Source organism: Rhipicephalus microplus, chromosome 4 (genome assembly GCF_043290135.1).
Source record: "Rhipicephalus microplus isolate Deutch F79 chromosome 4, USDA_Rmic, whole genome shotgun sequence".
Taxonomy (NCBI): Eukaryota; Metazoa; Arthropoda; class Arachnida; order Ixodida; family Ixodidae; genus Rhipicephalus; species Rhipicephalus microplus.
This window is the reverse complement of record NC_134703.1, coordinates 79,282,233-79,304,715: the sequence shown is the minus strand read 5'-3', so window position 1 is coordinate 79,304,715 and position 22,483 is coordinate 79,282,233. Positions and strand designations below refer to the sequence as shown.

Here is a 22,483-nt window from a genome sequence, read left to right as displayed (position 1 = left end):
GACAAGTGCGAAAGCATTCAACGAAACATGCAAACATGCAAGCCATGAAAGGCGAAACTGGTCTGCTTGATTTATCTTCGGCGAGACTGCCCGCGACGAGCACGGGCGCCCAGACATTGCGCACAGTGCAGACAACGTTAACAACAGCGTCAACGGCCCCGTAATTGCGCGAGTGAGGGTGAGAGAGAAACCCTCGCGCAGCAAAAACCACCGACCCTGCAGTACAACAATGTGAACACGAGAAACAAGGTTATGCAGCGCAGCTGATAAGCGTGTTCGCACTCGGACATAAACAAGGGAACTATCGCGGCAGAGGGGGATTCACATGCCCAAGCGGCAACTGACAAGCGGGTTACTGATTCTACCCAACGGTTCTTCAAACCTCGCAGAAATCTCGATAACACTGGGCCAGCTTCAACTGAAATCGGATGCGGACAGCAGTCGAACCCGCGACTATACCTGCGTACTGACCGAACGTGTGAGCACGACTGTAATGTACAACGAACCAAAATGCAAGATAAACACTGCGCAGGTGAATCAGGCCCGTGAAAAAAAATAATCCGGTATTGTTTGACCTTGCGTGTTGGTTTTTGCCAATCAAATGTGGTCCGCATCTGTTCTCCACAGTTGTCGCTGCTCGCAACCATCGCGGCAACGTATGAAGTAACATTATCTGCATTCCGACGACGTCTTACTACCGCGCAGCCTACTGGTTGAGCACCGGATCTGAGCGTCCACTCGCAGCGCTGAAGAATCAGTTTGTGCACGACTACACCAAGATCGGGCGCTCATCGAATATGCACGAACATTTTTACACCTTTTTGACGCTTCATTTCACACCGTTCAACAAGACTAGGCCAATATTTGCATTTGTGCACAATACCAGAAGATCTGCCGGTAATGCGGTATGACGTAACGTTCAGCGTAACAGCATCACTGTAACGTTTGGCGTTTAGTTATGCAAGGCCTTCGGCCTCTGTTCCCGCTCCTCTAAACAAATCGGAACGAATGAACTCGAGTAATTCCTTGCGGCCGCACTTGGTAACGCGATCTGCGTCAACCACGCGCGCCTCTCTCAGAAACGGGAGACGTAGCGTCGATAACGCGCTTCAAGCTCTGCGACCTACGCCACATGACGAACCGAACGCGTTGCGCAATGACACCGTCAGGATGGGCGCGAAGCTCCTCGTTCAACGCCGGTTCGTTCACCGGCACGAATGTCGGCCGGAGAGCGTCGCGCCCGGGAGCGCACAACGCGCTAAAAACAACAAAAGCGAAGCGAAGAGCATAAACCGGTCCAGGGGCCGACACGGTGATCTGCATAACGGCTGGCTACGCGTCGCTGAGGACAGCACCCTCAGACCCGGCTCGCAAGCGTCACAAACGCGCGAACCCGGCTCACTTCTGCTCCCAAGCGTCACCGAACGAAGTCGCAAGCCGAGACGGCGTACGCGTCGTAGAGAGAGAGAGAGCTTCACATAAATACCTCCAGGGGGGGAAGCTTGGCGCTGCGGTCGCTTCCGGAACTATGGGAGGCGACGGTTGTCGCACGAATTTCTCTCCGCATGTGCTCAGCAGAGACATCTAGGAAACCAACTAAACAGTTGATGTTTGTTCAGGCAAGTCATTTGTGCCGGCCAGTACGCACTGCGGGACTGTATAAAGCGTGCAAACAAGCAAATAAGGCGTTACCCTGAACATGTGCGCTGTAGGCCCGTGTGCTCAGATTTGGGTGCACGTTAAAGAACCCCAGGTGGTCTAAATTTCCGGAGCCCTCCACTACGGCGTCTCTCATAATCATAGAGTGGTTTTGGGACGTTAAGCCCCACATATCAATGAATCAATGAACATGTGCGCGTACACTGCGGGAAAGGAATGTGTCAACAAACGAGTGTTACAATACATTTTACGCGTTGTCTCGATTCCTAACCAGCGCGACCTTATCTACAGGTTAATATGCGCACAATGTGCACATCGTCTGGTTAAAACGTTCGGTGGATATCATACGAGACAGATAAGCGCCATTTCGGCCCCGCCGGAGCTCGTTCATATTACCGTGAAAAGGATCAAAAGGGGTTCTTCTTCGTTAGCAGCAGCTTTGAATGGGGGGCGTCGGCCACTCAGATGTCTGGGAGAAACCCAAGCCTTTTTTATCTATACAAGCGCTGCTTATCGTCGCGCTCCGGACGAGACGAGCGAACGCCTTCACGCGTCTCAGGACTTGGAATTCGCAGATAAGGAAGCAAATAAAAACGCCAGGTGAGAAGTGCTGCACGATCACGTTCGTGGAACGTGCACGCGTCATAGGGATCTTGGCCGGAAGCTTGATAACCGGGTTAAGAGCTCGTATAAAGCTAGTAAAATCCAGTACCTCACGTGATCTATCTATCTATCTATCTATCTATCTATCTATCTATCTATCTATCTATCTATCTATCTATCTATCTATATCTCTATCTATCTATCTATCTATCTATCTATCTATCTATCTATCTATCTATCTATCTATCTATCTATCTGTCTATCTATCTATCTATTCTGTATGCGCGCGCGAGTTCTAGTCCACGTTTAAAGTTAGCGATAAGTCATGTAGAAGTAGTTGGATAACAGAAAAATTCCAGCTGTAGCACCGGCCACACGTACCGCAATATATGAAATTAGAAAATCTATGTCTTAAGGTAAAAATCCCCCTTGTTGGCTAATCATCACTCCTCGCACAAAATCTTATCTGTAGAAACTGCACAATGAGTTTGCCCCGCAATTTTGTGAACTTGAACGATAAGATTGCGGCATTTCGATGGTTTCCTTCCCCGTAATCTGATACGGAACGATCGCGAAATTGATGGCCGCGTAAGTAAGAGAGCGCCACTCATGAAAATTGTGCTATGCCAAGTGTACTCTAAGACTATTCAATAATAACAACGACGTTTAACCTGGAGTGCCGAACGTGTTTTACGACTACCTCACACGCGCTAAGACGTAGTATAAATTCGCGAACAAACGAGATCGTACCTGCTTTTTCTTTCCCTTAACCGCAGAGCTGTTGTCCTTGAGGGGCGCCATTCGACGACTGAGCCTATGTTGTCAGCCGATCCATTGACGAGTCAGTCGCAAGCACGCGCCATCGAAACCAACGTCGTCTCTCGGGCCCTCCTCGCGAAACAGCACGGCGCACAGATCGAACAGGACACCTGAAAGGTGTGCCGCCGACGCCACTGTCGGAATTACGACCACGACAGATCGGCGACGGTGTTCGGAGGCTCCTTTACCGGCGACGACCACGACGCGTGCGAGGACCGGACGGCCCGTCGCAGCCGGACGGGCGCGAAGTGACCATTGTCCGCGCAGAGCCTTCGTTCTAAAACAACGCTGTTTACACAAGCACAACACAGGACGTTCGCCGAGCGGTGGTCAGAAAGGCCGCACAGGGTTACAATGGCGCGCGGACTTCGTCCTTCACTTTGCATCATAGGCAAAAACAGAAGTTTGGGATTTGTCATGTCCTTGGCAATGCGGCTTTATGAAACAATGTTCCTTTTCTCCGAATACTCGTTAAGCTTAAAAACTGACATGTAATCCGTAGTAATGCGACACGAATTCCAGCTTTAATTTGGTCATTAGACTGGCAGCGCTAGTTTTCGTGCCACTGCAGCGCAAGCTGCACTTTGTGACCATTCAGAGGGCCAGGGTATGGAGTACGGCTCATACCTATTAATACCCATACCGGCTCATACCCACATCGGGTGTCCCTAAGCAAGATAGTTGGGTTGCATGCCGTGGCAGTGTCGGGTGCAAAAAAGAGAAGGAAAAAAAAAGCGGGCACAGCGCTGATTATGTCAATAGCAAAACTGTGCCGAAATTGCTCCGATTTCGGCATTAAGCATCCAGAAGTACATACACTAGCATGTGTTTGCGCACGAACGCACTTTGTTTTTCTCACATTTGCATCGTTTATTGTTACTTAATGGTTATCGTTTGACCTTATTCGTAAATGCAGTAGTTCCAAGGTCTATGTCAATCACATTTGTTTACGCGCTTGCCTTGTACGAAGTCCCATTGCGTGTATCATTGTTATAACTGATACGTAGTAATTTTCCTCTCATACGTACGTAGTAATTTTCCTCTCCTCTTTTTTTCTTTCTTTCTTTCGTGTCCTTGCTTTCGTGATGTCTCTCGCGTGTCTTAACAAGAGGTGAGACAGTTGCGACGCCTAGTGCCTCTATCTTCCTTTCCCACTTTTTTTTACTGAAATACCATAAGAGCAACACCATCAGAAAGGAAGGGTTAAATAAATAAAGCTTATCAATTCCCGGAGAAGAGCCAGCTGCACCACTTTCCAAGAAAACAGAGTTCTGAAGACGAACGAACGAACCACGAGGAGGTTCCGTAAAGGCGAGCAGTCAGTACATGCAGGAAGAGGAAACTAGTTCTGCACTTGGCTCCCGGGGCAGGCCTACGGAGACGCGCATACATACATGTGCTAGCTACACTCCACGCACAGGTGGATGTGCGTGCGTAGCCTAGCCGCAGTCGCCGGCTGCCAGGCAGGAACCTCTCCCACAGCCCCGGGGCATCGGGAACAGCACGCGTAGCTTTCTCGATCATCGCGAAACCCTCTCACGCACTGAAATGCCGCGTTATCTCGACTGGTCCGGCACAGAACGGGCGCCTCATCATCGGCAATTTATAACGAAACTGCTGATGCACTGCAAGGAGGATGAGCAGGAGCACGGTGTAAGAGCAGGGGAGAGCACGCGCACTGGTTGCACAAAACCAGGTGCACGTCGCCGGTAATCGCATACCGTCGGAGGCCGGCAATGAATGCCTCGCGCAATGGAATGGAAAAAAAAAAAAAAAAACGAGACAGGTCTGTACCTGTAGCGATGCAGTGTACACGAAATTACCGGGAAATTTACAGGCGACGCTGAAGCGAGAAGGGATGAAGGCTACACGCAGGTCTTAGGCGTGCCGTAAATCTTATAACCACGCACCGCCTCCTAAAATGAAAACTTGGCGAGTTTCACCTACCCACCCGAAACACGGTCTAGTCAAGAGGGCGACACAATATTAAGCTTCACCATACGGGAGTTCTCTAACGTGTACCAGAAAATTGAGGTAAGCGAGCTTGTTCATTCATTTCTTTTTTTTTTTCTTAACCCTTTTCGGCTCTTCGAAGTGCGGAAGCCACGGCTGGAGTCGAAACTGTCACTTCGGTCGAGTCCGGCAGCGCGACTCCATATTTAACTAGCAGCCACGGCGGCTTACGACACTGCACGCACTAACCCCTTGTGCAACGAATTCACATGGCTTTATCCAAAGAAGTGTGGCAGCTTGGGCTAGCTGGTATGGCATGACGATAGTTATAGCGCGAGAACAAAACGACGACACGGAGACAAGAAGGACGCGTCTTTTGTGTCCTTCTTGTCTCTGTGTCGTCGTTTTGTTCTCGCTCTATAACCATCGTTTATCCAAAGAGCTACAACCTCCATTACGCTTCGCAGGTGCGTCTTGTTCCGTGCCATGCATATGACAACACATCGATTATCGGCGATCAGTTTACAAGGCGAAACGTGCTACAGCAGCCACGGACAGTCACCATAGAAAGAACGTCTGTCATCATTGTCAGGTGTGTCCTTTATAACTTCATTGATAATTGCGTTCGGCGTATTACGAAACGAACGAAGGATAACGACAGACCGATTTCTCGCCATACGCGCGAGGCGTCCAGTAATGCGTGGTGCGTCTCTCATAATCAAATGGTGGTTTTGGGACGTTAAAGCCCACATATCAATCAATGCGCGATAGAAGCTATCGCACACACGTGCGCGCGCCGTTTTTCATCAGAGCGTGCAATTAAACGTGAAACAGACTTCCCTGGACGCATTCGGCAACCGAATGGTGTCACGGACACTCTGGGCCATGCGCGAGGCACGGCGATCCCAAAAAACAAGCGCGGCACTACGGCCACGGTCATTCGATCAGTCCGTCGAAGCAGCATTCGCCGAGTCCGCCATTAACAACACAATTTTTAGACGCGCAGTCGATTTTTTCCGATAAGCGGAGCCAATACGCTGAGGACAACAGCGACCAGCGATTAACGGATAAATCATTACCAGGCATCGCAAATGAAGGCCATAAAACACGAAACCAAGGGAAAGTTTAGCTGTAAAATGACTTCAATGTCTTTAGAAATGACCGAATTCAAATTATCGCAAACAAAAAAGGGAATACTCGAAACAACCGAAGCGAGACCAAGTTCTACCGGGAAACACGGTCAACAGCGCGTATTGGCAGTGGCGTGCGGGGCCGAGTCGCGCGAGACCTCGCGGAAGTAGACGCAACCTCGAAATAAATCGAACGAAAATACCAGACAAAATGGCCGATTGGGCGAATCGGTGATTCACGATACTTCAATAAACAACACAGACACGAGAAGACGGTGTGTAAGGCGTTTGTACCCCTGCGTGTTCTCGTACTGGGGTTTGATGTATCGTACTTACCACTCGTGGTTTTTTTCGCCAACCTGCCCCATCCGTACATGTCTATTAAACTAACGCCGCTACCAATGCCAAAGAACCGTTTCCACCGAGCGCCAGCAGGTGGCACCACGAGCGCAACTGCTCCCATCTCCGTCACACGGGCTTTCCAGGAAAGTTGTAACCTGCGCGGAACACCCCTAGCTCGGACCGTTCGGGGTGTGTTGCGAGAAAATTCGCTTCAAGCGCACGAATCCTCCTTTTGACATTTTCTTGTGTCTTCTGTCACTTTGGTAGTGTTCTGCGAGGGGCCACAACAACAAAAGTCTCTGAATTCGTTAGGAGTTTCACGACATTTCCGCTAGGGGAGGGACGCATGCGTCGTGGCGTCCCGAAAAATGCAGATTAGAAGGTATCCACAAAGTACACCAACTCTTTATCGCTGTCTTAATGAAAGAAGTCACCTTGCGCAAAGAGGTGCCGTGTGCAGTCGAAAATAGAGTGCAAAATAATTCATGCCTCGAGCCTCTCAGTTGCAGAGGGGAAAATATGTCACTGCTTCTTCCTGCTTTTTTTTTTTTTTTTTTGCACTACGCCCTTCAGACGAGCAGCACGACGAGCGCGGTAGTTTCGTAACGCACCGAGACTTCGCGGCTGCGGCACGCCTGTCGCAAGGAGGGCGTAGTACGATCAGGAGTGAAACAGACAGCCGAGGACGCGTCGCATTTCCGTCGTCACCTGCCGCAAATCAACAAACCCTTCGGGTCCAGCTGGCGGCATGGGCAGCGACGATGGCTGGACGTTGCGAGGAGACGTTGCCAATGGCTTCCGCAAGAAACCTAAGTGCTTGCCGTGCGCGCGCGTCACCCGCTTCTGCTGCTGCTGCTGCTGCCTGTTCCCGCCAAACCACCAACAACACAGGTCGTGCCGAGGTACGGCCTGCCTCCTCGCGCGCTCATTACGGGGCGGCTCCGAGAGAAAGGAGGGTCGCCAGGGTGCGTCGGGGGCATGGAAGTCCGGGGCATGCCTGCGGTCCTTTTCTCGCGCCCTCGCAGGCGGAAAAAAACCATTCCGACGGTGGCGTCGACATCTGCAACCGCGCGGTCGTCAGAACCATTGCACAAGTTGCTTGCAGCGAAGCCCGGGCTAGCCCATCCCGGCACGCACCGCGCGTCCGTTGGCAGTGTGCACAACGTCGCACTTCCTGGTCGGCCTCAACATGACGCACTAATGTCCGTCACGCAACTTAATGACGTCGGCGTCGATTGCCGCCCTTCTTTTGACTTGCAGATCAGTACGACCGCTACTAACCGACGCTAAGCCACAGCTAACCAGTCTGGAATGAACTAAGAAAAAAAAGGGGGGGGGGGGGGGGGGAGAACGCTTGTGCTGACAAACTGTCCGCGAGAGTTGTGTTCGGAAGTAAATGCAAGCACGACGTCCTCATAAGCTGAAGAGCTTTCATATTTAGCAGTCCGCATTGTGCACCAAGCTTTCGCCGATCCCTAAACTGCACCGGTCAAAGGCGATAATACTTGGTTATCGCTTGGCCCGATAGACCGCCGAGTCACGGTATCCAGCGGCAGGGCGAATAGATGAAATGAAGTTAACACGATGTTTGAGTGCTCTGAAACAATTATACTCTACAAACATGGTTCGTGTAGCCATAAACGCAGCACCCCGAGTGTTCTATGGGTCATCACAAGGACGTACCAGACAGACATAAGTTTTTTTTGTTTTTTAGGCAACATGCGAATCGGGCTTATCCAACACGAACGCATATCAAGGATCCAAGCGAATTCGCGGACCTCACCTTGCTGGCGGGCCGATATTCTGCGAGGATAAGCTCAAACGGAACATCCGTTGTTCCATAATTCCACAGCATACGGAATGCAGCCTTTCTACTTGTCCCAAACAAAAAGGTACTTACCGCTTACAACTGCACCAGGGAACATTAGAAAACACCACTTCGAAGTTAAACGAGAAGCTAGAGAGTTTAAGTACCGGAAGCTCTACGGAAATGAAGGCTACAACAGTCGCAATATAATCGGGCCGATTATGCTACGTCTAAGTGTACCAGTGGCTACCTAGCTATAACTTACAGGATTACATTTTACATTCAACTAAAAAAAAAACTAGTTCACTCTCACTGCATATGGCCTCGTGTCTGCGACATAACTACGAGGTGAATACAAGGATGTTGCTGAAACTCGTAAGAAACGGACTTAGATACAAGTCATGAAGTATACAGTTAGTCTTGCGTTAGACCCGAGTCTTACTTTCTCAGAGACGCACATATGCTGGGATTGTTGTCCGCGCTCACGCAATGCACTTCTACCACATAATTCATCGGTTTTTAAACCACTCAACGGACTGTTGTGTCCTTGTGCATGGAAGCAACTTTGGTGAAATCGTGCCCGCATAGAAAGCAGGAAAGTTTCAGTGACCAGGTCACACGGCTGCACTCAGCTGGCTACCCTGGCTCTATTGTTGCAGTGTCAGAAAGCGTCCTTCAAAAGCTTAAGGGATCGAGAAGAAAGAGGCAGCTGATGAAAAAAAAACAATAAAAGGTTCATTGCTATGCCATACGTGCACAAGACTGCTCACAACCTTAAGAAAAATATGGCTAAACGGTACAAGGTATACCCTTTTGGTGTTGTTGACGCCCCGCAAGTTGGCTAGTCTGTGCCCGCGAATTTCTACTGCACCAACCCCCTCCTCGTGTAGGACGTGGCACGTAAGGCCGTATGTCGCCTGCTCGGTTGGCGTGGTGCACGAGATCTCGCTTATTTGCTGTACGGTATACATGAATATCGGCCAAACAGGCCGGTGCACAAACGACAGAATTAGGGAGCATGAATTTTCTGTCAAAAATAAACTATCGGCACATTTGCCTGTGCCTTCTGGTTCCTGCAAGTTCAAGCTTGGGTTTTCTTCCAGTGTATCCGTTCTTGGATCGACTAATGGTACCTTGGAACGTCAAATCATGGAAGCATGCTGCATTATAGAGAAGGGAGATGCGTGTGTTCATGATATATCTGTTTCGGGCATGGTCGTGAATTTGACTTCTTCGAATCTTTTTTTCGTTTAATGGCTTTTTCGTTGTCATTTTTTCATCAATCTTATCGCGTGTTTTCTGACGAGCATATCGGGTGTTGTGTGCGCGCGCATGGTCGCTACGGTTACATATGTCGCGGATGTTTTGAGAATAATGTTAATTGCGAGTGACGCCCTTTATATTGTCCTTAATTTGCTTCCTCGATGGTGCACGCCCTTTTGTACTTCAGTAGTTATGACCAGTGGTTTGTATTCCATCCTCGACTCGACCGTGAACGCGCCCTTACGGACCAGTGCCCAAGCAGCGTATACTGTCAGCCCGAAACGTTCAGGTAAAGCACCCATCAACTCGGTGCAGTTGCAACGAACTCGAGTCCCATTCGAGAGCGTCCGGTTGGCGCCGAGATTGCCAAGGCACGCGCCTCACCGGCAGTATTATACAACGATAGTGTCTGTACTCCAATAACCGTGACTGCACAGTACTTTTACAGAGGCTGGCGCAAGCGCCTTAACGCCCGCGTCGCGGCTATCAAACAGTCGCCGGCCTTGGAGGAATCCCGCGAGGTCACGCCGCGCAAACCATCTTCCTCGCCCCTCCCATCGACGTCGCCTCGCCAGCCGTGAAGAACAATGGCCGCCTAACGGGGCGTACTCAACCGTGGCGAGCACGATAGGCGCCCACAGCGCCTGGTTTGAATGCGGCGACGACGACAACGACCGAGGCTATACGTGGCTGTCGATCACCACACGTTCTGCGACAGGCATCAGCTGTGCCTGGGAAAAGCGATAAACTGTAATCATCCGCGAGTAATCACAAGCAGCCACAGTTGCACCTTTCACGAAAAAAAAAATGGGCCTGCCCTTTTCTCTACGTTCAATCTGCGCCGCGTACTCACAGCTGAGCTGATCACTCACTTCCAAAAAACTGGAATGGGTCATGAAAACTTTTAGTCACAATTTACTGTTGCTACTTAATATTGATCTTTCGGTGCCGGTGGTACAATGCAAGTGCAGCATGAGAAACCTGTATGAAAATGCGGCCCACAGCAAGTGCTACCGCTTTGCTGTATATTGTCGAATTGAGCCACCTGGTCAAATCTGCCATCCTGCTTGCTCCAAAAGGCCCAAAGTGTCGCTGCACCCTCAGCGATTGGCCTAAAACGTCGTCACGCCAGAACTTGGCCTTACGATGGGATGGAACAACCGCAGCTCTTGTTTTTCTGCGCTACGTTCACAAGGGAAACGCCTCTTTAGTATTCACGCTGATAGTTTCGTATTTCATTTACGTGACTGAGAAAACATGTTTGATATGACCCCTGCTATAATGCTCGTAAGCCAGATGTTTGCCGATTTTCAAAGTTGGACGTCGGGCTCTGGCTAGTTCTTGAAAAGAATTTACGCGTCTGTCACAGAAACGGTCAGCGCCTTGTAAGTTGCACTGGAACTTTAAACGCCGGAGAATATAGTAAACCGGTTAGGGGCTACGGAAGTGACGATACAGGAGGGGCAATATTTTACTGGCTTCACAGCAAAAAAGCGTCGTCGCCATGGGCTCCTATCGCTCGACTCGCAACGAATCTTACACGCAGTGTCGTTCGCACACGCACTTCAAACACTCGCCGCCCTAGCCGAACTGATCCACCAGGAATTCCACACTGACGCGCACAGTGTCAAATGCGTCAAGTCACCAATGAGTCGCCGGGCCACGTCACCAGCAGCTGTAGATACCGCTCAAAAAAGAAACAATCCACACTGCTTGCTCAGCCATCGGACGCGTGCCCCAGTGCAGGACGCCTCGCCACTGTCGATGATTGATTGATTGATTCGTGGGGTTTAACGTCCCAAAACCACCATATGATTATGAGAGACGCCGTAGTGGAGGGCTCCGGAAATTTCGACCACCTGGGGTTCTTTAACGTGCACCCAAATCTGAGTACACGGGCCTACAGCATTTTCGCCTTCATCGAAAATGAAGCCGCCGCCGCCGGGATTTGAACCCGCGACCTGCGGGTCAGCAGCCGAGTACCTTAGCCACTAGACCACCGTGGCGGGGCGCCTCGCAACTGTCCTCGCATTACGCTCGTTTGAAGTTTTGTCAGAGTAGCAGGCGCTGCGCAACGGACGTCACAGGTGTCTCGGATTTCGTTACGGGTGCTGTCGATGCTCGCGTATACGCGTGACCCGAACACGTGACAAGACTCAAAAGATAAAGAAAAAAAATGGCGGAAACGCCGCGCGCCAAGTTCAAGTTTCGCGTAGCCGCGAAGGCCGTCCTTCGCGGGTCCAGACAAAACAAACAGAGGCAGCGCGGCTATGAGGAAGAAGCAGCTCGGCGCTACATAGATAATGCGTGCGGCCATGTCCGTGCACGCGAATCAAGCGGGGCCCTTTTCAGACTCTGTACTCGCTCCAGCCACCAGCGCGTCTCGCGTGGTCACTCTACCGCAATATCGAAGTCGATTGCGCGTAGCATTACCATAGCGCGCCGATAACGTCGGCGTATATATACACGCACGAAACTGTCCGAACAGCCATTAGCCAAGTGTAAGAAAGACCGATGCCTCAATGCCATTGTCAAGGCCACTTACGAATGCCAAGGTCCAGACCACATGATGGCTTCGTGCCCCTTAACCATTCCAGGAAATCGCACAAACCGCGACGCAACGTTCGAAGCCAACGATATCGAGTCGCTCGCAATGAATGCGATTTCCTTTTCCTCCTTCCATTAGAACGGCAGGCAGGGTGTGCCACTATAGGGATCGAATTTCGTCGCCCCCTCCTCCATTACTTCTACCCACCGCCTTTCCTTCATGCTGTACGCATTCGTTTTTAGTGGGGCGCTTGAAATGGTGAACAAGGGGGCACACGACAGAGCACCAACTACGAAATGCTTGAGGACATCCTCGGACATCATCCTTCACTGTTCTTTTTTCACAGTCATAAACTTCAAGCCGGAAACATGCACGGTAAGTCTATAAGCCCCAAAATCGTCCAAGAAGTTTGCAAATTTGTTTCGCTGTCTCTCCATCTCCCTCTTAAAAAAAAACAAAAAAAAAAGGAAACGCAGGGGTTCTGTCGCAGGACAGTGCTTGTACAGCGGGGTGTGCTCCAGTGCACGTGTTACCTATGTTTTTATCTACGTACCGGCAAACATTCGAGCTACAGTCCCGTTAGCGGAGCGTGGCCAGGCGAACGAATTCACCGAGCGACGTCCTCGTCGAGGACGGCTGGAACCAGTCCGCACCGCATCGAACCGCAACGAAAAGGACTTCCGAAGAGGAGCCTCCTGGACGTTTGCTTTTTCCCTCTCCGTTCTTCCGCGTTCATTCAAGCTTGAACACACACGCACACACAAGCCATACGGCGCGCCACTAAAGAATATAAAGATAAAAGTGGCGCAAGGACGGATAAGCGAGCGTCGTGTGCTACAGCCAAAAACCGAACAGCACTCCCACGGGGCAGACCAAAGATAAGGGAGTTGAATACTTCGTCAAACAACGCAGACCGATTGAGGGTCACGCGCCGGTCTTCGAGGACAGGTGAGGCGGCTTGTCCATGTACACAAGACAGGAAATGAAGGGAACGTTTCAAACAGGACAAATTGGTCGCTAACCTTCGTACGGAATTTTCAGTTGAAGGCGTATGTGCCTTCGATAATTGACAGTGGAGATAGGAAGTACCTATTAGTAAGTACCTATTAGTCGCGTGCACGTAACAGTACCTGCACTTGCAGAAAACCGCTTAGTGCATGCAGCTAGAAAAGTGCTCTCATTCACGTGCTGCTCACTGCTGTAGTGCCAGTTGCCACATTAAGACAGATCCGTCCATCAATCAACAGATGAATAAACGAAATTATGCTTGCCCATTAGACAGTTTTCGACAGTTTCTTAATATACACAAGAGGGAACTCTGGCGCTAGTGTCTATGGGAGCTGCAACGCACGGCGCTTCAGAGAGCACTGGAATGATGGGTAGTACACACATTTGTCTAAGCTTCGTACTTCTGGCCTGCTTTTGGTTCCGTGTGTGTTCGTGTGGCTTGAAGCTGTTTTCTCACGAGACAAAAATGAGCGAATATTCAGCGCTTGCGCTTCACCACATTTTTTGACTTACCTGTCCAAATCCGGTTACGAAGTTCAAAAGGCTTGAATCTTTCTTTCAAAACGAAACCAAAACACAGCAATAAACGAAGCCGCAAGTATAATTCGCCGCCCGCAAGTACGAAGACTAGGCAAATGTGTGTAATACCCATCATTCCCATGGTCGCTGAACGATCGCAGCGCCAGAGTCCCCTCTATTAATTTTGGGAAACTATGGTTTTAGAAGCTGATGCCATTACGAAATCAGACAGGTAGGAAAGTTCTCAATGCCACTGCGGTGGACCAGTGAGTTCGTTCTACCGATCCGCTTTCACCAATCCCATTGTTCCTCCTCTCGGTCATTTCAGCCTTTCTCCGTGCAGGCTAATTTGTGCATAGAGACGTTGAGATTCTGTGTTAGGCGGCGGCTGCTGAAATTACGCTTATCGCCTTACCAAAACCAAGTTCTGAATGTGATTATTGCTTAGTAGGCACAGACAGACTGTAATACAGAATTAACGAGGCGCAGCTGGTCATCATTAACCTGGAAGGAATGGGAGCGGTCATTAGCGCTGCGTACTTGAAGTCAACTTTCGATTGAAGAACTAGAAACACAGAAAGGAGAGCAACATTTAGTCAGCATTAAGACGGGCAGACGGGGGAGTATGCGTTATCGACCGATTTCGTTCATTTCAGCATGCCTCCCATTCGCTAAAAAGGAAAAATAAAACAAAGATGACGAAGTTACAACTATACCAATCGAGGAAGAAAATAATAAACGGGATGCCGCTTCCGCTCGGCGTGCGTTCCGTTTATCATCACGCAATCTTTGCACGAAGTTGACGGGGAAAAAAAAGACATACAAAAAATACGCACAGAATGACAGCGCCTCCATAGATACAAGTGCCGCAGTTTATACACGCGGGGAACCCGAACGAAACGATAAAAGACGGCCGGCAGTGTGCATAGGCGCCGCATCGTTGAAAGAGTAAACCGAGCCAGCGCAACTGTTGGTGATTTTCTCGCAGGCGGCCGCCTCGTCTGATGTCGTAAAGCGATAAAGGCGCGCAACAGCAACGCCGCATATGCAGCGGCTTCTCGACGGCACGATCGTCTTCCGTCGGCTGCTATAGCTCCGCTATCAGCGACCGAGGCGCGAAATGCTGTCGCTTAAACGAGAAAACAACGAAGAAGAAGTAATAATATTGCTACGTGCCAGTGCATGGAGCTGAAGAAGAGAAAGCAGATAGACTGGCAACTATAACAACACAAGAATACTAGAAGACACAAAACGGCTGCGAGTTACCAGGCGAGAAAACGGAGGCAGCTTGTTTCAAAGAAAGCACGTCGTCATCGCGTTATGCGATGTAGAGACGACATATTACGCGAGCATGCAAATGAGCCCCGAAATTCTCCGCTTTTGCTGTTCCCGAATGAGGGGAAGATTTGGCCCATCTAGGCCTTAAAACCATGCCTCTTCCTAGAACTTACAAACAGCTTGGTTATCCGGCACATCGTTACACTGCTCATTTACGAATGCACCAATAAAACAAACAAGATTTGACGAGCACAAACCACGGCATCATGTATGAGGAACGCCGTGATGGAAAGCTGCGGAAATTTCGACCACCCGGTGGTTCATTAGCGTGTACTGACATTGTAAGACACACGGGCTTCTTATTTCGATTCCACCGAAATGCGATCGCGGCGACGGGCATCGAACCCAGGACTTGGAAGCACGAAGTCTATATGATACCTGACATCACGGCGGCTGGGTGAAATTAAAATACGACGTGTGTTTTTATCCACAAGTGATGCCTGTAGGATGAGCCGACTCCAGCACTTCACACTTGTTATATCTGTTCACGCTGACCTGTGAGTGCTGCTGTTACAGTTTCCGCGTTCTCCCCGTATCATTATTCAGCGTCTGAACGTTTCTTCGCTTAAGAGCTGGAAATGCATCGAAGTTCCGTATTCTATAGCGAGCCCAGCCAACCTCTTGAATCGCTGCTCTTACCGCATATTACAAACGTGAAGCCAATTCGTTCATAGAAGGCATTTTCTGTTTCATTCATGCACTGCCCATCCGCGTCTGCTACGCCTTTTTTACAGCGAGACCAACGAATGACGCAACGCTCTAATGAAGCATAACCGCGGAAAGGTGCGCGAAATCGCCATGACCAAGATCTTTCGAAACGACGCAATCCACTCTATATCCGTGCCACGACCGCTGAATAACTGTGCACGTATTCCGCACTGCACTAACCGATTAAGCTGTGCGAAAGCACTACGGGAACAGTTGATCAGCACGTGACGTCACACAGACGAAAGGTGAAAACTTTAGGCAATATAGGGTTGTGCGAGGAGAGCTTCCATTACACATCTTGTCACTGTAGCCTGCACTGCTCTCTTCTTCCATGGAGCGTTAGAGTGTCCCTTGGTCCAAACACTGCACGGCGTTCTTCAGAGCTGGGCCACCACTAGAACGAGGTTATCTGATTGGTGGCTAAAGTCAAGGCACGAGTGAAAATTAAACCCTTCACTGCAAAGTAGGAGTCCTCAACTTCACTCAAGGAAAAAAAAAATCTAGTTTTTGGTTCAAGTATTACGGCTTGGTGGCGTTAGCCACCGCCCGATCTAAAGGGTACAGCCATATCAATCCATCCATCCATCTACTAGTAGTACACTTACCTCCTTCCTTAGTGTTTTGGTAACATTTTCGTCACAGTACCACAGCTATAGGAGCACCAGCAGTAGCTCAGCAACCGAGTTCGTTTAAACATGGTCAACGTAAGTGGTACCTATAATAATGTTTACTGCGGATATTACAAAGAACCTGCCTTTTCTCAGAACTTCCCAGTACATGCGTTGCTTCGCATCCCGTCGTGAAGGTCTTTCTACATTCAGTGTCCACAAAATCGAAGCACCTTAACGGGCGCTCCACCATTTTCCTTACAATAAGCGTCCCATAAACTCTTGATGTCGAATGAACGTGTACAGATGAATCTCGCCACATGGTGGTAGCGTGCATGGACCAGCGAGAAAACAAAAAAAGATGCGCAGAACGAAGATAGGGCGAGAAGCAGCGAGAGTGGGAGACATGCTTGACCATAACGAGCGGGGCGGGACGCTTCCCATTCAATCGTCGCGTGCTACGCGCTACTGGCGGCATGGGTCGGTGTCCCAGCCGCCGTGGGCCACATGCCGAGCGTACGCAAGCGACACGCTTAGATAGAAAGCGAGACGAAGTGTGCACCGAGAAAAGAATGGACTCTTTTCCTCTATCTGCTTTAACACCATCCATAAGCGGACGTGCCCCATGGGATGAAGACTATAGCTCCGTCTCCGCGGAAAAGATGGCTCAAGTTTCAACACCGGCCCTTTATCGTCCAAAAACTAGGAGGGCTTGGGCGCCGCGTTCTACTGCAGCACGAGAAAGCCAAAGAAAAAAAAAAAAGGAGGGTTGGAGAACTGCACAACACAGTCATGCCACTTCGCCCTATCCCGTTTCTCTAGCTTGGACTTAACGCATAAACCAGTGAACATCGGTAAAAAAAAGGGGGGCATGGACAGCTGCGAAAAGAAAGAACCAAAAGAAAGAAATGTAAAGAAAGGAAAGGAGAAGAAAGGAAAGGAGAAGAAAGGAAAGGCTTTTTCCAGAAGACATCAGCATATCCCGTTTCTACGCGACTTGTCGTGACACCAAGGAGTGACGTCAAATGCGGGCCACTCATAATGAATGGTGCGCGAGGAGGAGAAGCGCCGAGCCATCTCGTAAAAGGCGGTCGATGACGCGCGCCGGACGGACATGAGCGCGCGGAAATCTTCCGCTGACCGACCGACCATCTGCGCTGTGGATTCGGCTTCTACAGGATTTGGTGCTCCTCTCGCCAAATAGGGGGGAAAAAAAGAGAAAAGATACGCTGGAACGCTACCTGACGCCACACTGCCTCCAGTAAGATCGATGATCTCACAAATGCTGTAACCGACGACGCAAACGCGATAAAGCTATACACTCAGTGGGCCGTTAGGAAAAGCACACGTTAATAAAAAGGGAACAAGCGATCAAGCTGCGATACGTGCACACAGAACTGCATTGACGCGATTTCCTGCCATTCCATCGTGACCGCAGAATAGAATTTTTTCCCTCTTTTTATATCAACGCAGCATTAGCTTTGCCGCTTTCATGTGTTGACTTCACGTCTCGTCACGTGACGTCAGACTCGCATTGCAAAATGCGCCCTCCATCTGTTTGAGATGCACTCGCATCGTTCAGCGTCATAATTACACGAGACACGCTATCGTAATGAAATCAGTCGCCTGAGGGTATCTTCTTGCAGCCAGCGTTTGCTTTTGTGGCCTTCCATTACGTCACTTACGCCTCGAGGAACATCGATCATGTTTGTGTGTTCGTGTTTACGATCGCTGCAACCAAGTTTCATAATGAGCCTTTTGAATGTGGCGGTGAGGTAACAAGGATGTGACGAAACGGGTTGAGGTCCAAGAGATAGCACAGCTGTGAGTGGTCGGGTCCCGCCCTCCTCCTCCACCTTCACTCCCACGTGAAATGATCCTAAAACTAAAACTCGCGCGAAGGCTAAAATAAAGGCAGGACTTAAAGGTATAGCTACATCGGTATTGTATAAGGACGATCGGAACCTGGCAGCAAGGAAGTTTGTCACAACGCCCACCAAACATTAAGAAAGTCAGTCATGTCGACGACAGATGTATGCCCCTCCCCTGCGTTATTTCGCTTTCTCTCTAAAACAGACGCTTGCGGCAAGTAACGGCGTTAATATGCCAGGCGAGGAGATACCACGCTTCAAAGCTCACGGGAGCAAACAACATTCAGGTGAAATGTGTTCCTCCAATAAGAATATGGGCGAAGCTTGCAAGAGGTGAACACATTGAGGGGGGCGAATATAATTTACGTCAGAAGTTGGCGCGAGGCCACTCGGCCAATATCCGACAACTTGGAACACTAAAAAAAAAAATACTGCATTATTATCCGTTTAAAGATGACTGAAGGGCAGGTATTTCAGGGGCGGCAAGCGACAGCGAGCCACAGTGGTAATTTACCCTCTACCCTTCAGGTGATTCGGGTCATGGCTGTTTGCCACAGCCGGCTGTTTACAAGGGTGGTATCAACTAATCTACAAAACGGATTCGATATACATCTTAGACTGGACTTAAGCTTGGTTCACACCTGGGATCTCAAATGAAGTGCCGTGGAAATGCTGGGGAAGCCGCGGACACTCGGCTGACCCTGAAATGGCATCACCCCGTTTATTCGCATCAAAAACGAGGACGCATGTTTTACTGAACAGCGTTCAATCCCGCAACGGAGTTCAACGTAAGTCACCTTGCAAGCTCGCAGGGCTGGTGGGGCCTCATCCAATTGGCTCAAAGCGCCGAATTTTGAGTCATTAGACAATATGACGGAGTTTAATAAGTGTCTATTACTAGGCCAACGAGCATAGCGGCGATCGTAGGCCATAACCGCCAGGGTTATACATAAGATTTAGGGCGCTTTTTTTTTTCTTACATATTTTCTTAAATGCCCCTGATGAAACCAAGAGATAACGGAAGTTGAGCATGTTATAGGGGGACATAATTGGAAGGCTTTAGTTCTATAGTAATGGAAACAAATGGGAAAGAATTAAGCTGAATGAAATATCAACTTGCCGCACGCAAGGAGCGAACCAACAAATTTCGGCTTCCTTTCCATTTATGTCATAATTACTATGCTACAGTGAAAACATACGATCAGCAAATTGAGCGGACTGCAGACCCGAAGGTATACCGCGATCGAATCCTGGTCTCGGCGGCCCCGTTTTCGATGTAGGCGAAAATGCTCAAGGCCTGTGCATAGTTAAAATTCAGGTGCACGTTAAAAAATACCAGGTGGTCGAAAACTTCCGGAGCCTTCCCTTACGGCGCCTCTCATAATCAATCACGTGGTTTCGTAACGCTAAATCTCAACCATTATTACAATCATTACCTTCAGTTTGTTTCATTAGGCTGTATGTATCGGCCATTACAGGTCTCATTAAAATGGTGATCACACCGCGACAAATGCGCCGGAAATGCGTTCCATGTAGTCGCGCCGCATTTTTCAATTTTCTTCTTCTTTTTTTCACTCGCACTGCAGCTCTCGACGCTGCGCCTGTGAAAGACGTAGACGGGCCCCCTCTGGGAAGGGTGCCCCGAGGGCACACTGCGGAACGCGACGCCACACGACATCGTCAGTATTCAGCACGGCGAGTGACTGCTTCACCGCGAGTGCCCCACGGTGGAAAGACGCTCAAGGACTCCGGGGACCAGCGCGAGCTTCCGCGGGGTGCCACGTGGTGGCTGCCAACGTTATCTCCCTTCGCTTCGAGATGGGCTGTGGAACGGCGTCGTATACTGGGACCTGTGCGGCTGAAAGCCGTGCCCGAACTAGCTCGCCTGCACTGCGCCACGTGGTCCCGTGTGCGCTGGTTGCGCAACAACGTGCCGGATTCTAGTTTTGGGTGACGTACTCGCGCGCCTTCGCTCGGCGGCGGTTACTCCGCTGCCACCACGGTATGAGAGTCTCTCGAGGAAACATTCTTAAGAGAAGACTTTTTTTCCCAGTGAAACTCGCCAACTGCTGCGCGCAAGTTTTACGTAAACTGAAGTTAGGAGTGGGTTGCCGTAACGCACGAGAATGGCGGCTCTGCCGTACCTATCCCCTTTCCCCAGTGCAGATATAACGTACCGATCTCCCTGCTCTGTTTAATACACCTGCATTCTCACTCTCTATCATGTTCACTGATGAAAACGGCTTGACAGTGGTGTGTAACTTTCGGGCCATTCGATGGTCACTTCGGAGGACATGTAAACAGCTGACTGGTCGGTTTGTGTATACGAAGTCTACTTGAATGAAAGTGAACAACAACCAGTCTGGCTTGGTAGAACATCACGCGCCTAAGCGTGACAACTGCAAGAACGTGGGAGTGTTATGAATGGACTGAAGGTATTTCCTATCAGCTCTTGGTACCCGCTATAATGTGGCAACGAGTCATTTGCATGCAGTTTTAACGTCTATGACATGATATGTATCTGCAGTTCAATCGTAATCTGCGACACAAAGTCGTGCCGTATACGTTCTATGGTCTGCTCTAGTTTTATTCAGCCGGTGAATTCCCCTTTTCCTGGTCCGTTCAATGTTTAGATATTTTATTAATACGAATATTCGCGCGAGCTTTCGGGTTCGCGTTTTCGCGGACGGTGTCTCTAAATTTAGACGAAGCTCTGAAACTGTAGCGGTGCGCGGATCAACAGAGCTCTGATATCTGTCGTTCCAGAGGTGATAGAACGGCCCCATGCAGTTAACGAAATACTTTCGAGATACGCGTTCCGATTATATCCTGCCGCGCGAAAACGAGGAAGCAGTTTTCGCGTGCATGCGCGCGTAGTCATTATTCTACGCTCCCAACACATTTTGTACAATGCGGCGATGCCTCGTCCTACCTTGCTAACTGGCGTTATTTGTCGTCTCTACTGGCAGCTGGAAGCTCGGTCGCGTGCGCACGCAGTTTTTTTCGAAGCCATTGTCTGCGCGAGGACAAAGGACGGCAGCATCAGGTGCTCTCTTTCGAAACGTGATCGAGAGACAGGAAGACGCGCTAAGCGCGGCTTCCGCCCTCCTCTCCCTCTAATATAGACATCCATGCGCGAGCAGCGGATCGTCGCACAATGCGAACACCACTTGGCTTCATCCTGTTGCCGGGCAACCGTAACGGCTAAGCATTTTTTCTTCTTGACTCTACCCAAAACACCCAGCAAGCATCCCTCAAGGACGTGCAGTGGCACACCAGAAGCCCCGTAAGTGCAGTGATGGCATATTCTGCCTCAGCTGCTATCACGAGCAGCCCTACGGCGATATCGAGTGTATGGAACAAATGATTCCACGACATCACAACGGAGGATGTGTAAATGCATTCGCAAACCAGAAGCCCCTTCCAACGACGTCATATCCCTTTTTGTTGACTGCGATTTTAAGCAACCAATCCAGGCTCGGTATACGACATTCAAACGCACGGAAAGAACGAATGGTCAGGGACGCAAGTCGCTTGCATACATGTGCCTACGAGGCATTTAGTTTCGATTTAAGAAATATGAGGCTAGGGACCAATTCTTTCTCGGTATCAATGCACACGACTGCCACTGCGCTGTCCTCAGAGGAGCCGAAGTATCACACACGTTTCGACACATAACAGAAGGTTACGACTGTGTCGCATTGGAACGGATGGGTTGCCGGTTCGTGTAAGTATACTTGTCCATAGACAGTAAACGACACGACAAAACCGAATTTGCTGGAATCGACCTTCGCTGCCGAGCGCAGAATGCGACGAAAGCGCCGAGCTGTACTAGTTGAGTTTGTATATCAACTACGATATTTGCTCTTTATACCACCAGCCGATGTACAGGGATTCGAAGATATCACCTCCAAAGATACTGATAAATTGTTAACAGCGACGAAATGCTTCTAGATGCGTGCGAAGGTGTAACGACAAAGAAACGTAAACAGTGGGAACGTCACCACGACAACCTTCCGTTTTCTTTAAACCTTGTTCCGCTGGCCCCCCTTCGCCCATTCCCCGGCAGCGAACGACGGCATCTCTAAACGAGTCGATATGGCACTGATCCTTTCTCAAAGAGGTACGTTTCTCTTGTTTATCCAAAAGTAGGCAAGTAGATAAGCAACGGCCTGGTGAAGGATAATCTGTCGCTATGGTGGCCAAGAAGTACCGGAAAAAAACAGCTTCGGCTGCCGGAGGACTGCCAGAAGGGTTATATCGAAAGAACAACAGCGCACGGTACAGCTTTCTTTCTACACGATAGC

At 49.8% G+C, this 22,483-nt stretch overlaps 1 protein-coding gene and 1 long non-coding RNA gene across 5 annotated transcripts in view; one reads left to right on the top strand and one right to left on the bottom strand.

The window, feature by feature from the left end:
- Window positions 1–22,483, top strand: part of LOC119172148 (uncharacterized) — a 100,854-nt gene that overhangs the window by 66,123 nt on the left and 12,248 nt on the right. The gene's annotated exons all lie outside the window — the stretch shown is intronic.
- Atpalpha (sodium/potassium-transporting ATPase subunit alpha) overlaps window positions 1–22,483 on the bottom strand; it is a 159,459-nt gene that overhangs the window by 133,972 nt on the left and 3,004 nt on the right. For 3 of the 4 annotated variants that reach the window (XR_012894926.1, XM_075892995.1, XM_075892994.1), the window contains exon 1: window positions 3,013–3,078. The exons of the other annotated variant lie outside the window; for it this stretch is intronic. Coding sequence is in view for 2 of the 3 variants with exons in the window: in XM_075892995.1 (XP_075749110.1) it covers window positions 3,013–3,063 (51 nt within the window). In the remaining variant the exon portion in view is untranslated. Of the gene's footprint in view, window positions 1–3,012; window positions 3,079–22,483 lie in introns of those variants that run through there. 4 annotated transcript variants of the gene reach the window in all.